Genomic DNA, 17689 nt, shown 5'->3' on the forward strand with positions numbered 1-17689 from the left:
TGACCCAGCGGTTGTACAGTGGTCAGCACGGTGCCTTTACTTTCCATCACAGTGGTCTCTACAACGCTCCAGGATCAACTGTTTTGTAGGTTTTCAGGTGAGCGGGCCCGTCAGCAGTGGAAACCTTCCAAACAATTGATCGTGGAGCGTCAGAAACCACTGTGATGGAGAGTAAAGGCGTCATGCTCACCACTCATACAGCCGCTTGTCCACTACAAGGTCAAACACACACAAATATCAACTATTTTTTCACACATTAAAAGTTGCATAATACACCTTTAAGTCAGAGCCAGATTGAGGCTGTGAAGCCATTCTGTGAAACTAACACAATGTACACAGGCCATTGAAATACATCCATTATTGAATTATTGAGGGAAAAGGCTTAAACACCCTGTCTGGTTCATTTGTAGTGATTATTTTTATTTACAGTGGAAAAACATGTGGCCATTCCTTTTGTCATCTAGAACTGTGGTTAGCTCCAGTCAGTGTTGGTTGTAGCATGTTGTTCGGCCCAATGAACGAAGACTGGTGATATCTGAGTCGAGAAGCAAAATCAGCATTTTCTTCAGTCAATTGTTTGGTTTTTAACCCGACACCGGGAAGAGACGGAGTCAAAACTATCTCATCCTGAGGGAGTCCTTTATTCCTGAAAAAAACATTTGACAGTTACCACACACATCTATACTCTTTTGATGGTAAAAACAATGACAACATACATTAGTTAATACAAACAATCAGGCTGCATTAAAGTGCATATGACAGCCAGGTTGATTTTTTTCCAAGTCATTATAGTAAGATATATGCTTTTGGTAAGTATTAATGAAAGCTTTACACCAGTGAAGTGGCAATTTTACAAAGAAAAAAAAGATTTTAATCTTCTAAGACCACAAAGGAAGAGGGAAATACATATTGCAAGGACAGAAGACACTCGCTCTCTTCAAATGTCACATCCTCTGCCCAAGTAAAATGTCATTAAAAAAAATAAAACAATGTCAAATGTCAAACTAGGGAATACTGATAATATTTTGTCAGTAAAATATTTGCCAGCGCTCTCCAAATCATAAAATGGCTAAACTTTTCTAAATTTACTGTACATGCACCAATTAGTGACTTACCTGCCGATGGTTTTCAGTGTTGTTTTCAGCCACGTAAAAAAGCTAAAACGAGCTGCAACACCTGTACCAAAATAAAATACATTTGTTTTATAATAGAGGAAAATTCTTCGAGACTTTAGGGGGAGTATTTGAAAAGCTGACAGGAGGGAACATGGCTCTGCACTTTGGCACGACATAGATGAAGTATTAAATATTTGCTCAGTAGTCTTGAGTCAGAGAGGCTAAGGCATGATGTAATGTGTTCAATGCACAGATGCAGCGTCTCATCCAGCAATTCAAGAAATCCTAAGCCCTAACAGCTGCCAGGCAAAAGCCCAACCAGAGAAACTATAAACCAAATAACAAGAAACACAGACCTCAACAATTTAGAGCCAATACTGCCGATGAATAATGACACTGAAGTATTAAGGTATGTTTGTTTGAGTCTCTGCTGGATATTGATACCAGAGGAGGGCAATACTCAAGTAGTTTTGTTCACTTTCTCTTTACTTCTACTTGAGTTGTATAATTTTAAAGTATCGCAATGTCCAAAATTGAGACAGCTGGATCTTCATGTAGAAAAGAAAAGTGAATGAGATGGCATGACATCACTGCAAATAAATGTTAAAAATCAGGCACTGCCAAAATAAAAGACGTTTTTGACATAAAAGTCTCGATTTCGGACATTAAATCTAGCTGCATTCCCGTCTTCTGATTCAATCGGACTTTGGCAGTGATAGCCTATAATATTATTCACGTTGACATCGATTTGTCCAAGGATATACAGTAGGTAATACGTTACCTGTGGGTAGTCCAGGGCTTGTTTTTCCAATGTAGAAGAAAAGCACCAAGGCAACACTTATGTTCACCAGGGCATAGATCCATTCGATAACAAACATGATCACAATAGAACTGATTGCCTGCCAGGAAAGAACAGACCATAAGGAACAACTAAACTTTTATCAAGGCCACCACTAAGCAAAACACGTATTATCCATTACTTACCCCAATTAGAGCTAACCAGTGGTTAAAGAACTTTAGATAAAGAGAATTGCTGATTGGGTTTATTTCAACGCTCTTGTGCTCTTTGGCACTATCTTGTAACTCTGAAATGAAAACATAAAGCAAATAATATCGCTGTAAAACTCAATTTAAAAGGAATGTTAGGTAGAGGTCAAAAGCCACAAGCACCACAACTATTACTAGCAATTACCATTGCAGCAGACTGAAAATAATAAATCTGTCTCAAGAAAGTATCATAACACTAAATGAAATAATAAATATGGCTCATTTGTTTTGTGAAGCTGAGCAAGCTTCTCAAAGTGCTGCACTGGAGTCATTATCCATTCACTCCAAACTCAGCAGTGGTAAACTACTAATGTAGCCACAACTGCCCTGGGTTAAAAGCAAGGCTGCCTATCTGTGCCACCACTCACTCACACGACATAGATACAGGCGAGGGCAGTGAAGTGTCATGCCCATGGACATAACGGCAGGCTGAGACAGGATTCTAACTGCCAAGCTTCATGAGACGACCCGCTCTACAATACCATCGGAGTCGCTGTCATCTATTGTGTATCATGCATAAAACCGACTGCAGTTTACACGTCGACAAACATGTTCTGAAATGCAGGTGATTCTTGAATTCATGTAGCACTTCATGTGTCTTCTCTCTCATTCTCCTGGATGTGTTTAAAATGTGCACTGTCAAATGAATCTTTATTTTAAATCGCAAATCTTATCGCTGAAAATTGGCAAATTATATTTTTTTCCACACAAATCATGCAGCCCTGCCACAGAGGTATCTTTCCAACCATCACTTATAATTAACTATGACATGGCTAGGTCACAGCATACTTTCCATTTTATTGAAGTGAAACTAATGGATTACCTGTGGCATTATTGTTTTGCTCCAATGACGGGTAAAGCTTATCGTCACCCGCTGTCACGGATCCAGAGTCACCATTTGTCACATCGCTCGTCTTTTCCTCTTCTTTATCTTCATAATGCTTTATTTGTTCACTGTTCTGGACAAAACTCTTCATTAGCATTTCTTTGACATCAGCTTTTGTGGTTTTGCCTTTGCCTTTATGCTCTTTCAAGGGGACGTTTCCCACAGACCCACATTCATTTGGGAAGATCTGATTCAGGTCGTTTGTAAACGCCGACAGTGTCCCTTTGCCCTGTGGGCTCTCGCCTCCACTGCCATAGTCTGGAGGAGAACTTTCGCACAATGGTCTAGAGCTGCTTCTGGATTTCCGGGATTGATTTTGCTTCATAAAGAATGTACTCTTTTTGTCCTTATTCTGAAGCTGGCAGGTCATAGCCACACAGAAGAAGGAGTAGTCGATGAAGCTGTAGGTGAGCATGAAGTTGATGGTGACGATAGGGGCCAATATGTTGACCTGCCCGATCAATACAAAAGCCATAGTCAACAGGCTGGTCAGGCAGATAGCAGCCACTGGTGTCTTATTTGGACCTCTCTGTTAAAAATGAAGAGAAAACAATATATTCAGTAAGCTAAAGTTATTACAAACACTGAAAAATACACTGTCTGACCAAAAACAAAGCTGCCACAAGGATTCAACTAACTGTTATGATCTGGAATTGTTGCAATTGGTCAGCTCTAGGTTGAGCAACACTAAATAAGACAAGCCGACAACCAGGTTATTACATTAATGGATGGAGTGGTTCAGGGAGCATGGATTGGCCTCCACAGAGTCCAAATCAAAACCCCATTGAGAATCTTTGGGATGGGCAGAAGGTTTGCACAGTGGTCATTCTCTCCCATCATCAATACAAGATCTTGGTTAAAAATGAATGATGTGACCTTTTCTTTGTTGGTCAGGAAGTGTATAAGAAACAGCTGATTGTATTGCTGCATATTGCCATATTACCAAAGATATAAAAAACATTTCAGCAGTGCTAATTTTACAATAAGTAATAACGTGGTAATAAGATGGAAAAGCACATTTCAAAACGCCAGAAAAATGTAAATTATACATTAAGTTTCGACTTGAGTGATCCTTTTATCAAGTTTGCGGAGCCGTGTTCCTGGCGGGCCTCCAGAACACACAGTGAAGCGGGTCCCTGCCCTGTCGCTCTTCCTGCGTTTGTTCTGAGGCTTTTGATTTGGGCCAAGATGTCTAGGCCCCCCTGGCCCGGCCCATCGCGAGGGGTCAGGCAGCAGTCCGGGGGAAGTCTGAGGGAAGCGGAGGGTCACGGGGGTCACCACGTCGTGACTACGTGCAGTGCACTTGTTCAATGCACCCGCAGAGGCCCACAGAAAGTGCTCCTCCAAGTCTAAAATTAGGCAGCGCTGTCACTACTTCACAAAACCACCTACCACACCCGCTACGTATCCAAGCCACTCTCACTACACCCATTACCACAGATCGTATTTCAAATAAAAAAATGTGCCTCGACAGTTTTACAAGTTATATGGATTGATAGCTTCGCCGTCTTTGAAGTGAATGGGAACTGTAAAGAGAAAGTAGTGAATCTTAAAAGCAGGCCTATAAATTGCTCGTAAATTGCCAGTTCAATTTACGTCTGTTTTACATTTCTTTGTGCTTTTTTCCCTGCAAAAATGACAAAGTTTTATGAGTATTTTCAAGGTCCTATACCCATTTTCCCCTCTAATTATAAAAAAACTTTTATCGTTTATCGTGCTTTAAATGTATCCCTGTGAAGAAATGGGAAATTAAAAATAAGTTAAGAATAGGTTTGGATCATACCAACAATTTAGACACTCTTATATGTCTAAGCAACATATGAGGCTCTTTGTGTAGTATGGCGCAATTCCAAAAATGATATGAAAGGGATTTTATGTCTGAGTTTGGGATCAGCACAATATGGAGACTGGATTTCAAGTGAATGAATTACTAAAAGTTTAATGTGATGCTGTACTTAAAATACAAGGTGCTGTACATAGTTTTACTTGCATAAATGAATGTCTTTTTTGTTCTGAATATAAATGGTTCTACATGCATAAATTACATCATAGTCATTAACGTTTTATTATGCAGGGATTGTCCAGACATCCATTTCCCTTCTGGTGCCATCCATCTACCCACCCCTTGTCCCAGGAAGGCCAGCACAGGGATGACCCGCTCCTGGGCAATGCACTGAAGGATTCTGGGAGCTCCGTACAGGCCGCCCATGCAGGAAGCCAAGGATGAGATGTAGAGCCCGAGGAGAAAGAGGAAACCCACCAAGGAGACCTGAAGGAAGAGGGAAAACAAACAGAGCGGAGGAGGATGAGGTGGAGCTGAGAGCGCTGCAGCTACACCCTGCTCAGTTCCGCTGCAGCCAACCCATAATGAAAACAATGAGAAACAGCCACTCGCTGAGGAGTCAAGGGCAATGAGACCTGGGTGCTGTGGGACATGTGTCTCTTAAAATAAGCACTGTATTTATGGGCTTAATATTTTTTGAGCTAGCAGTAGGCTTACAATTTATCTGAAATTCTACCTATCCTTTTCAAGCTCTAATGTCATGTCCTTATTTACCTGTTCATCACTATGCTGCTGAAACAAATCAATCAGGCAACAACAAAGCTTTACAAGATGATGTCTGTAGAAGTGCAACTGTGGGGCCAAATCCTATCTATGGTCAATTAAATCTCCAACAGAACCACCCTTGCTTTTTCAATAATTGTTTTTCTTAAACACTAACATTACACATTACATAACCGAGGAAATGAAAAACATTTCTATTTGGTTGAAAAACTCTCATTTAACCTTGAATATTGACAAAACGGTTTCTATGTTTTTCACAAATCGCTCTAAATCCTCACTATGTGAGACTGGACCAAAAATCACCATTGAAGGTCAGGAAATCTCAAATGTCGACCAAATTAAATATTTAGGAGTCATTCTGGACCCAAATTTAAATTTCAAAAAACATATAAAAAAATTAACCAATACGTTGAAATTTAACATAGCGAATTTTAGATATATTAGAAACTCTTTGACTATAGATGCTTCTAATCTTTATCTAAATGCGATGATAATCCCGCACTTTCGCTACTGCATGACGAGTTGGTCGCAGGCCTGTAAAACAGCCTTAAGGCCCCTGGAATCATTGTACAAAAGTTCTCTTAAAGTTCATGACAAAAAATCTCGCTTATATCATCACTGTCATATTCTTAAAAAACATAGTATATTAAGTTTTGAAAACATAATCATATATTCAAATCTCTGTCTGTTGTTCAAGATAATTAATGGTACAGCAGCTCCTCCATTAAAAAAGTTTATTTCACTGAGCTCAGAAATTTCATCTCGAGCCACTCGGTCGACTGTTCGGGGCGAGTGTAGGACCCCCCAGTGTAAATCCGCACTCCGCAGCTCCGCTTTCTCCAGTGTGGCCATCAAACAGTGGAATATGTTGCCAACAGAGCTGACCACATGTGTAAATTTTAACACTTTTTCACACCAGGCTAAAAAATGGCTTATTTTAAAACAAACTTGTTCCCATAATGTCCTGTAATTGGTGTGTGTGCAAGAGCGTGAAATCTAATGCTTTGAATGAATGAAGTGTGTGTTGATTTTAATGCTGTTTTTGGGGAAATGTATTATTCTGTATTAGTATTTTTATGACTTTGTTGACATCAGTCTGCCCAGGGACTGCAGGTGGAAATTAGCACAAGTGCTATAACCTGGTACAATGCATCTCTCCCTTTGAGGTTAATGTATATTGTACACTGTCCCTGTTCAAATAAATAAATAAACTAAACTAAACTAAACTAAACACTATCTTACAGGACTCAAACAGCTAAAAACAAATGCACAGCAAATGCCAGTAACATTACACATTATGACTTTTTCTGTTTACGGGTCTACACATTTTTTATTGTTAGTGTGTGTTGACATAGTGGGGATAACCACAGTGAAACTACTTAATGGTTAAGCAGTCGCCACAACAGTAGTAAACTTTCTGCTGAGAAATACTACATTCACACAAGCTCTCCAGGTATAGCCACTCATCTAATAGTTTGCATTATAATTCCAATTATAAAGAAAGAAAATAACATTTATCTAAAAGTCAAAATTCATTGTCCTTTTAAATAGGGGGAAGTTGAACATACAGTAGTTTACCTTTTCTGCGATTAAGAAGTCGTAGCGCAGCATTTCTCTGGTGCAGATGGCGCCCAGGAGGAAGACAAAGACCAGATATAGGAACCACCTGTGGGCCACCAGCCAAATAGCACACTGTTTTAAGCAGCTTTATACTAGGAATAGGAACACATCTTGACTATTTATAGATGACTTTTACAAACATGCCTAATTCCGGCTGGGGCCAAACATGGACACGTTTGCATTTACATAATAATTCATTAATGCAACTTTTTATTATTCTTTAGCCGTCCACCGTCAATGTTTTGTCATGCCATTATGCCCCATTTTATTCTGTTGTACGGTTTGTTGATATGTTGCCCAGTTGTTGTGTCTTTGTGAGTATTTTTCATACGAGGTGAAGACAGCTGCGAGTGTTCCCGCCGGGATGTTGTGCTCGGGACGCTGAAGGTCTGAGCTCATGTTGAAGCCTGCCATCACCCCTACAAACAGACAAGCCACAGAAATGTACACAACATACTGGAAAAGACAAACATTACATTATTCAGGCATTACAAAAACACATGCAGGTTTTTGTGTTATAAACCGAAGCACACCTGTTGCAGCAGGAAAGAAGACCCCAAAAACAGTGAAGAAGTTCTCTCCAGGGCTGTAATCGGGCAGTGAGTTGCGTCGGAGCAGTTGTTCTGAATAACCAACAAAGCCATGCTCTAAAAAGGAAAACAACACAATTTTAAATAAAACTCGTCATAGTCACAATATCTCTAAGGCAGGTAAATTTACAATTTTTTACTATAGTATATAGTATGAATGCATGTTTTTTGTTCCTCATTTATGGTTATGTTTTCATAGTAGTGAAAACTATACAATTTCTTATTAATGTCTATTAAGATTACTATATCTTTGTGACACGTGTGGCAATGCACTGAAGACAAGACACAAATTTGTTTCCTGTCTACAGAAGATCAAAAGCATCACTATGGCGACGTGTAAACAAGCAGCAACCTCCCTCTCTCTTAGTACAGCTGAATTGTTTTGCCTTTTTCTGTGCATTTGTGGTTTCTGTGTTCCACATTGTTTTGAGACTTAAACATTTCTTTTGAGATACTGAAGAGGCACCAAGAGCCCCCGACACCTGCAGCACAGTGAAGGCTTCATTAGAGGAGCTACAGGAAACAAAAGGGACAAAGGAGGAGGTATCCGGGCAAGACTCACAGCTAAGCCACACATGCCTTCCATTGTTCTGCTAAGCTCTTCCCAGAAGATGGTGAAAGACATATAATGGAGCACGCTCTGAAACAGGGACAAACCCTACGGTTTCCACAACCTACAAAAACATGCTGGTCAGGTTGACCCACAGTGGCGGCGCGGCTCAGTTGCAGCGGCTCAGGACTAACACCTGAACAATATTTCATTGTACACAGTGACAAATAAAGCACTTACTTAAGCATAGAGATTTTAGAGCTTTAGTCTGCCCACGACGTGAGACAAGCTTCAACTCTGACTATGTTTAAGTCTAGGCTGAAAACATTGTTTGTTTACCGGTGCCTATGACATTTAAAGTATTTTAGCTGATTATATATATATATATATATATATATATATATACATACATTTGTTTTTTTCATTGTATTTTGCGTTTTGGCTCTGCTGTGAGGCACATGAAGACTTCATGTGCCTCACAGCAGAGCCAAATGTATATATATATATATATATATATATATATATATATATACACATTTGTTTTTTTTCATTGTATTTTGCGTTTTGGCTCTGCTGTGAGGCACATGAAGTCGTCATTGACAAGAAATGTGCTGTACAAATAAACTTGCCTTGCTTGACCACAATACAGCATCCCTTTTAATTTACTAACGTACCAGCAAAACAAAGTATATGCGACCCACTGTGGTTAGCGAATGACACAAATACACAGAAAATACAAAATACTATGATCCATGGCTTCCTATTGTTACGTCACCTTCCCGGTCTCCCAGACACAGTCACTGAGTTTACTGAATGTAAAACAGACGGCGACATGCGTGGGGTTAGGGCATTTTAGACCAGTTCGGAGGGTCCGCCTATGTTACAACACCGGACAGTTCCCTGTTGGTTATCTCGCGATGGGAAAGAATGTGTTCTCACAGATTAATGACATGTTTATCCAAAAGGAAGTTGCCACCCTTTTCAGGAGCTGCGCAGCGTCCAAGTTTTAGAGAGAGAAAAAAGAACTTCCAAATAACAGGGAGTTTTGTTATTTGCCAAGACACCCCCAAAAATGGTTTGATATACGAGTATCAGATTTTTCCAAGTGATGCTGAAAAAATATGTTCAAGAAATTTAAGGAGGCTGTGAAAATTGCCTTCAAAAGCAGCTGTAAGTTTAAACTCTTGCTAACCCCATGAGGCCAAAGACCACCCTATAAAATAAGAAATTTAATTCCAGGGCAGCGTGAAGTGTCAATGTAGTATGCAGCATGAGTTCTCCACCCGTAACCTCACTCTTGTGTCAAATCAAGGGGGTTAACTTTGCTTAACACAGCTCTTATTCGATAAAACAATGAATAACAAAATAAATGGTGAAGTTTGGGATGACTTGGGAGAAATGTGCTCCAATATGGCTTAAAGAAATGAAAATAGCTTGTTATTTCGCTCATCTGGCATAACATGAGAGCACTGAGGATAATACCATCATCATCTAGGTACATCTTAGGGAGAAGGATATATTGTATAACAACAAAGATTAAGTTCAAGTGGATATGTTAGAAGGGGAATCAAGGGGCTGAACTGCATCAGAACATCTGAAATCAAAGAATCTCAGAAATTTCAACTCATGTGGGGTGTGGTCTGTAGTGGTTTGTATTTATCGCAAGTGGTTTGAAGAAAAAACACGTTGTGAATTGGTTTGGCTGGTGGGATCATTGTGAACAATGTCATGCTGGTTTGTTTGTGAAGGTTCTCAGTCTTCCATTGCATATTGCAGTCTGCTGCCGTTGGGTCTGTATAGGACGGTGACTACAACGTTATACACTGCCTGACAATAAAATATACACACATGCTCTACTACTTCCTTGCACCGCCTTTAGCTTTACAGCACACATGCACTGTGGCATTGTTTCAATAAGCCTCTGCAATGCCAAAAGATCCAGTGTTGCATTTTCCAAGAAGGAGAGTGTGACCACTGTGCAAAGCCCTCTCCAGCACATCTCAAAGAATCTCAATGGGGTTCAGATCTGGACTCTGTGGCGGCCAAATCCATGTGTGAAAATGATGTCTCATGCTCCCTGAACCACTCTTTCACAATGTGAGCCCTGATGATTCCTGGCATTGTCATCTTGGAATATGCCCGTGCCATCAGGGAAGAGGAAATCCCTTGATGGAATAACCTGGTCATTCAGGATGTTCAGATCGTCAGCTGAGCTCATTCTTTGGGCTCATAGTGTTGCTGAACCTAAACCTGACAAACTGCAGCAACCCCAGATCAAAAACAATTAGTTAAATCCAGGTGCCGACTTTGTTTTTTGGTCAGGCTGAGTATTTGTAATATATCTTTTATAAGTGACAGTGACATGATCAAGACCAAGTCATGAAAAAAATAAAAAGTAGGTAAAATTGCTCTCTAAATGAGGTTATCAATCCACCAAAATATAGTAATTTAACCATTACCATTTTGAGTACTTAAATCTCAGAAATTATCTCAAGCAGAGAATCTCCTCTCAGGGTCCAGCATTCCTGATACAGCCTGGAATGTGTAGTCAGATTACACAAGGCCTCCCTCGGCCGCTCGGACACATTACTGCCCTGAACATTGGAGCAAAAACCACAGACTCTGAATATGCACAGAGCAAAGGGCAGGGCACTGAGGTCAAACAGATTCTGGACATCGCACTGAGATCATATGGTGTGGTATTTAAAGTTGTGGATCAGCAATCTCTAAAGCCATTATGGTGGTTGCAGCAACTACGTATTTTGGATGAAATTGCATGTTCAAAAAACCTATTTTTAATTGGAGAGGAAATGGCTAGGTGATAGAAAATGTTGTGGTTGTGGTCATTGTGAAATAAGTAGCAGTAAATACTTCACTACTCAACTACTCCTTTTTATGATTGAGTATCAAGTCTCAAAGTCCAGTTTTAAACCATAACCCAAAAGAAATGCATCCGTCTTTGTAATTTAGCAAAAATGTGGGTGGGTTTGGTCGACTCCCTAAACCCCCGACCCAAGCAGTACATTGTGGCTTCCTGTAGAGCGAACTTAATGCTTTGACTGTGTCTTCATAAAATCCCTCACCTCACAGCTGTCTTACACATCGTTACACTCGTTCAAGGGGGATTAAACTGCACCTTTCACTGCGCTGCCAAGAAGAAAAGCTGCTCATCATCATCCACTGAGCAAATCCTAAGGCTGTGGAGAATGAGGATGCCAGGTTACAGAGGACAAGTGAGACTGCGTAATTAGCTGCTAAACATGTCAGAAATCTGAATCACATCTGCAGAAGTGACGGGCAGGGAAATCCAGTTTTGAAGGGAAAAAGGAGCCATGTATACTATAGTTTGGGCCCTTACTTGTTCATTTGTATTCAGCATGCGCACACTAGATGCAAAGCAGGATACTTGTTATATCACCTGAAGGCAGCAGTATGCAATGGAGATTGATAGATTTGTACGAGCAAAACATGAGACTCTTAAATCACTTTCAGTTATATTTATTGTCAATTCAACCAAATGTAAAGCACATGCAGAGAATAGAAATAGCTTTAGTTGACCATATCGCCTTTACTAGGCCCGATTCTGTTAGACCTCAGACCCCGGAAGCTAAGCAGGGAAGGGCCTGGCTGGTTCTTGGATGGGAGACCGTTTGGGAACACCAGGAAGTGTGGCAAGTGTAGTGTGTGAGTGAGTGATTATGGAGTGGAGTGGAGAATGGAGTGAATGAATAATGCACAAAATGTTAAAAGCGACTTTGAGCATCTGGAAAAGTGATATATAAGATTATTATTATTATTATTATTAAAACAATTATTTAGAGCTTCATCAAAAATATATATGTTGTGACGCAATACAGGGAGGGAGGTGAGAGTTTTACTTTCTTTTTTGTGTCACTACAATAAGGATGCATCCATACAGTGATTAATTGTGACCCCAACAGTTTACTAAACTTTTTATTTTTATTATTAGATCTATCTATATTGTTCCAATGTTGGACAGCTAATTGCCATTTCATTGCTTGATAAAACCTATAAATGACAACACAAATGTCCTAACACAAACTGAACAAGGCGGTGCAATGGGCTCTAAGATTGTGGGAAGAGTGAGCTGTACAAGGAGAGGACACTGACTAAAGCTTGAGCTATTGCCTCTGACTCCGCTCATCCTCTGAACCCTCAGTTTGAGCTTCTGAACTCTAGGAGACAATACAGAGCTCCACTGGCTACAAAGGCTGTGTTTAAGACGTCTTTTGTCCCCTGTGCTGTGGAAATTCTGAATAAAGCAGCGACCTAAACACGGTCACCACAGAAATGGACTGAGTTATAATATTTGTTTCTGTTTTATTTTTCTACGTTTCCTTTTCTTATGTTTTTTTCCTAGTGGGCATGTTTGTATTGTCCCTAGTCTTGTGTTTTAATGTGTCGGTGAGCCAAAGATGAATTTCTACATCGATAGGCTATAAAAATGTATTCGATTCTATTTTACACTCCCCTTAAACTAACTGGTGTTACATAAACACTTTGTCCTGACCCCTCTACTACCTGGCAGGACATGTTATCAAGCTCAACCTAAATGATCTTGGCAGTGGCTCCTTTTCCTTCAGGATGTGCCTCCGCGCTTCAGTAAGTGCAAACTAATCTGGACTGTTTCAGCCGACAGCAGCAAGGACCTGCTGGTTTTCTGCCAAACATGAGGTCACAAAGGCTCAAACAGCAGCTCCTAATTGAAAAAACCTGGAGATGCAGTTATGGATTGTTCACTCACTGTTGCCTGAGAAAGTGTAAAGTGGCCACTGCGAACTGTGCAACCAGCCGCAGTTCGAAGGCTTCAAGGCAGGCCATTGTTGCGAATGTTTCTAAAGGTAGTCATTTAGACTGGCTGTTTTAGAATTGAAGAGGTGAAAACTCCTGGACAATTGAGAACTTACACAAACATGAAAAGCAGGTTATGTTAGTAGTTAGTATAGTAGTATAGTCAGTAGTAGTAATAGTAGTAGTCAGTTAGTATATTGCTGCATCAAAGTACATTGTCTCCTCACTAAGTTATGCTGATTGTAAGCATTAAAAGGGACTAGATGCAAGTTGGTCATTTTTATACTCACTCCTGCCACCTCAGGTCTTACGTGTAACTGCAGCTTCTATATTAAGCTCATGCATGACGGCACTTTGGATCCTTTTTGAGTGACGCTGTAGGATTTTAGAGGCAGTTGTGGTCAATAGGGCTGGGCTCATTCTGCACGTTAGGACATTGCTGGAACATGTCGGGGGATGAACATTTATTTTAATATTTTTAAACTCTGTATAGTCCCTTTAAACATTAGGCTATCCAAAAAAAAACTATCCAAAATCATTTAACAATAGGACAACTGAGAACCATTGCTCAATAATAGAAGATAAGAATTTGGGTTGAACAATATTGAAGTAACTTGCGATACGGCTGTGCAATATAGCGATAATGATATTATTGTGATATTTTACCAAATAATTTCAATGTGATCAACACCATACTAATTAAACATAAATCGTACGTTTTTTCAGCAAATTGTGTCAAAAAAGACTGCATCAGGACCAAAACAAGACTTAAGTTGAACTAAGTTAGTACATGTTTAACTAAAACTGAACTTTTACACATTTATAAGTTCAATGCATTGTTTGTTTTTGGCTGAGTTTGTTAAAAAAAATGTGTTGGTCTCAGTCAGATAAAGACTTAAGTGATGTTGCGATATTTTGTGGCTTCTTGCGATACAGATATTAAATCACTGAAACAAAAAACAAGGTAAATGTGCTAACAAGTAACATGTAGACTAAAGACATCTTGTATAAGGAATAACTTTATATGTCTGCAAAAAGCAGCAAAGAGATCATGTGCTGTGCCAAATGTTTTGATTATTAATAAGATATATGAATACAGAAAGATGTATAAACAAAACTGAATAAAATAGAATAAAGTCGCTTTGAAGTGTGTGTGTGTGCCTAGTACCACAGTAATCCTGTTGCCTAAGATTTACTACCGAGAAACTCTGGTTTGACTCTAACTCGACAGGATGTTGATAATCAGTGGGAACAGGAAATGTAGAGGAGGACTTCCTGGAGGTCAACAAAACAATACCAACTTTAACCAAAAAATATGTTTTTCTAGGACCACGGAGCAAACCATTTTTCATCAGTTTGATTAAAAAAAACACACACATACAAGTAAAGCACCATAAAAAGTATGACTGATATAAAAAATTGGCATCAGTAGTTAATTGTGCAGAATTCAAGACCTTTTATAGGAGAGCAATAAAGGCAACATTTGCAATACCACAGAGACACCTGCTGGTCTAAATGTGGTACTTGAAACATGTTATTTGTTGTAAATTACAAATAAAAAAGCAGTATAATTTCTAAAGTACTAAAGCCATAAAAGAGCATTTGAGCCAATACACCCACAATAACAAAATGTATAAATTCTTACTATTCATACAATGGATGGAACTATGAATGGCTATTTCACTCTGAATTCAAAAACAAAATCAATAATAAATTAATGTTACCTAAAAAATAACTGACGTCCACCTTTATTTTACCAAAGGGTAATCTTACCGGGGTCGAGGTGTGCAAAGGTGCCAATGACAAAGTCCAGCGTGGAGACTGCCAGCACGGCCAACAGAAGCAGCTGCAGTCTGATGATCCACTTCACACCGGCCAGGTTTATGCCAAGCAGAGCCAGGAGCACAGCTAAAGACATGCCCCGCACGGCCCACTGGCCCTGAAGGCCTAACAGCTCCGCCACTGACTCAGAGAAACCGGTGATATACATCGCTCCTGCAACGCACTGGAAGACAAAAGAAAAATGCCTATTAAATAAAAGGTGTAATCTCAGTATTCACATGAAAGGCATTAGATACAGTACATCAAAGAAAAAACACTAATGCCATGCTCTGTCTGAGAGGATAGATGGAAAAAAAGGAAGGGCTCTGAATGTCTTAAGCAGGAGAAGTTCATAAACCATCAGTGCAGGACCCAGAGACATGACGACAGAGATGATATGATAAAGAATAATATTTCGGAATATTCAAGATAGTCTCATGTAGAGGGAATGCGAGTGATGTCTTTGTTGGCAACTATTTTAGAGCCCTTTTCAGCTGAAATGTAAGCATGACATAGTCCTTTTGGTAAACATGGTTGAGATCTGGATGTCAGAGAGCTGGTTTGTTTGTTTTTTTCTTAGGTGCTACTTGGTGTGAAAAGACTGAACCATACTGTCTGTACTGCACAGACCACAAACAAAAGCCAGCATTTTATTCAAAGCTAAAGACTTTGTTGAAATTGATCACAACATTTCATAACTAATAAAATAGTTTATTATTTTTTTTAAATAGTAAAGAAATACCAATTAATAACAAGTAATATCTAAATAGATGGTCTGCAACTGATGTCATGGCATAGTAATAGAAGCCAAATGGGTGTGTACTTTGAGTTATGAAATTTGCTATTGTTTCGACACTCGGAGAGTTCTGTCTAAAGTGAAAATGATGTAAGCGCAAACCTTCTCAACCTCACCTGACCAAAGACATAGAGGAGGCCGACTGTGCCTCCGACCCTCCCTCCCAGGACAGTGGAGATCATGGAGTAGATTCCTCCACCTCCGACTCCACAGTGTTCACTGATCCCAATACCTGAAAACACAGTCACGAGAGCCACAGCGACCACCAGAGAGACCAGGAACATGCCCAGCAGCACCCCTGTGTTCCCCTGGGAAGAACAAAGACTTTTAATTACACTTTTTAATTACTAGTCTTTACAATGTCAAAGGAGCCTTGCATGTATAAAGGCAGTTGATGAATTAAATAGGATGGTCTGTAAGAGCTTTATGCTGGTTTATAGCCGAACAAACTGACTGAGGATGCATTCGTTTTAAAAGGGTGTAAATAGAGATTCCCGCCCTTAAAACTGAGGGTGCAAACATTTCATAATGCAATGCACCCTTTTGCACCACAGTAGGCCTAGTTTATAGGTGCATTTGCAGCATTTAAAGTATGAAAAGTGCTAAACAAATATAAGTTGATTGATTGAGACTGATAGTAAGACACACATAGCCACGACTGCCAACCAGGCTACTTGCATCCAAGATCAAAGGCATTCAAAAGGTGGGATAAGGGATAGAGCATGTCATTTTTGGTGTGAATTAGCTATTTTTACTGATGTTAGTCACTTAACCAGAAAAAAACAGGCATCGGACAACATGGTTTCATCAGAGGTGGTAAAGTTAGTACAACTAAAAATAAAAAAAAACAACTCACCACAAGATACCCAGTTCTCAGAAACAGCACTACTCCAAATATGTTGATCATGCAGGTGGTGAAAACACCATCCCATGTCCCAAACAGGACAGGCTCCCAGACAAAGAGCTTAATCCTCCACCAGGGCTGACTGGACTGCTGCAAACTCTGGACAGTGGACCCAATAACAATGTGTTCCCATGATTAATTAACAATAAAACAGAGTCAATAAATGCAGACTGGCAATAGTTGTACCTGTGCATCTTCATGGAACAAATCATGCACATGTGAATTAGAAACACTGCTTGGCTTCAGCAGCCCCTCATCATCCCCTCTTTGGTCATAGGTGTGCACGGTCCAGCCGACAGGTAAGCTTTCCATTGTGCCCTATGGACAGGTAAAGCCTCCACTGAGTATTATAAGCTATTGCATGAATCATGAGTTATTTACACAGCAGTGCCATTGTGTTTTAATAGGAGGGCATACAACAATAATGATTGCACAGGGAGCAGGTGCTTGACGTGGACATCCGGATTCAGAGATAGATAAATCGCCAGTAGCCTTAATGTCACGTGATGAATGCATAATTAAGGCTGTGGGTTTTATTATAAAAGAAAATAATGAAATAATAAAATGTGCCTTGTTGAATGCATTTCATTTATCATTTTAGAAGAGACAAAATGTACAATATTGTGTAAAATGTGTAAAATGTAATCCAAAAAAAGCTTGGTTTCAGTGTGGTATTTTTGATCAGACATTGACCAGCAGACGAGAGAATGTTGTTAGCAATTTAGCAATGATTAGCAGCATTATCTTTTCAAAACAGCCAACTTTAAATCCAAACCTACCTCTTAAGTCTCCTTGCGGCAAAAATAAACGGGTAAATATGTAAACAAACAAATAGCCAGATCATTTTATCCAGTCGATGCCAGCAGCCTCAGTAAACGCCACATTTCGCTCATTTCCTTGCAGCTTGTCTGGAGGGATCATGAGTGTGTGCAGTAGGAGCAGCCAGGCAGATAAGCGTGTCTTTTCTGCTAACTTCAGGGGT

At 39.7% G+C, this 17689-nt stretch overlaps 1 protein-coding gene across 1 annotated transcript; it reads right to left on the reverse strand.

Moving 5' to 3' along the window:
* Window positions 1-437: 437 nt before the first annotated feature.
* slc12a8 (solute carrier family 12 member 8) lies at window positions 438-17021 on the reverse strand. Its single transcript, XM_079563289.1, has 13 exons — window positions 16894-17021; window positions 16660-16806; window positions 15920-16111; window positions 14960-15191; window positions 7768-7881; window positions 7566-7653; window positions 7193-7280; window positions 5171-5317; window positions 2986-3577; window positions 2100-2200; window positions 1897-2014; window positions 1116-1176; window positions 438-646 (listed from the first exon to the last, which is right to left on the reverse strand). Exons 1-13 carry the CDS (start codon window positions 17017-17019, stop codon window positions 457-459), a joined length of 2196 nt encoding a protein of 731 aa, XP_079419415.1. The 5' UTR covers window positions 17020-17021; the 3' UTR covers window positions 438-456.
* Between the last annotated feature and the right edge of the window lie 668 nt (window positions 17022-17689).

Source organism: Gobius niger (assembly GCF_951799975.1).
Source record: "Gobius niger genome assembly, chromosome: 9".
Lineage (NCBI taxonomy): Eukaryota > Metazoa > Chordata > Actinopteri > Gobiiformes > Gobiidae > Gobius > Gobius niger.

What these genes read in the sequence shown, in the direction of transcription:
- slc12a8 (XM_079563289.1), bottom strand. Translation starts at nt 17,019, where the DNA reads ATGGAAAGCTTACCTGTCGGCTGGACCGTGCACACCTATGACCAAAGA. An exon ending in CTTTGCACACCTCGACCCCG is followed by an intron (nt 7,882 to 14,959) that starts GTAAGATTACCC and finishes TTTCCTTTTTAG; the next exon opens with AGCATGGCTTTGTTGGTTAT. An exon ending in CTTCTTTCCTGCTGCAACAG is followed by an intron (nt 7,654 to 7,767) that starts GTGTGCTTCGGT and finishes GTCTGTTTGTAG; the next exon opens with GGGTGATGGCAGGCTTCAAC.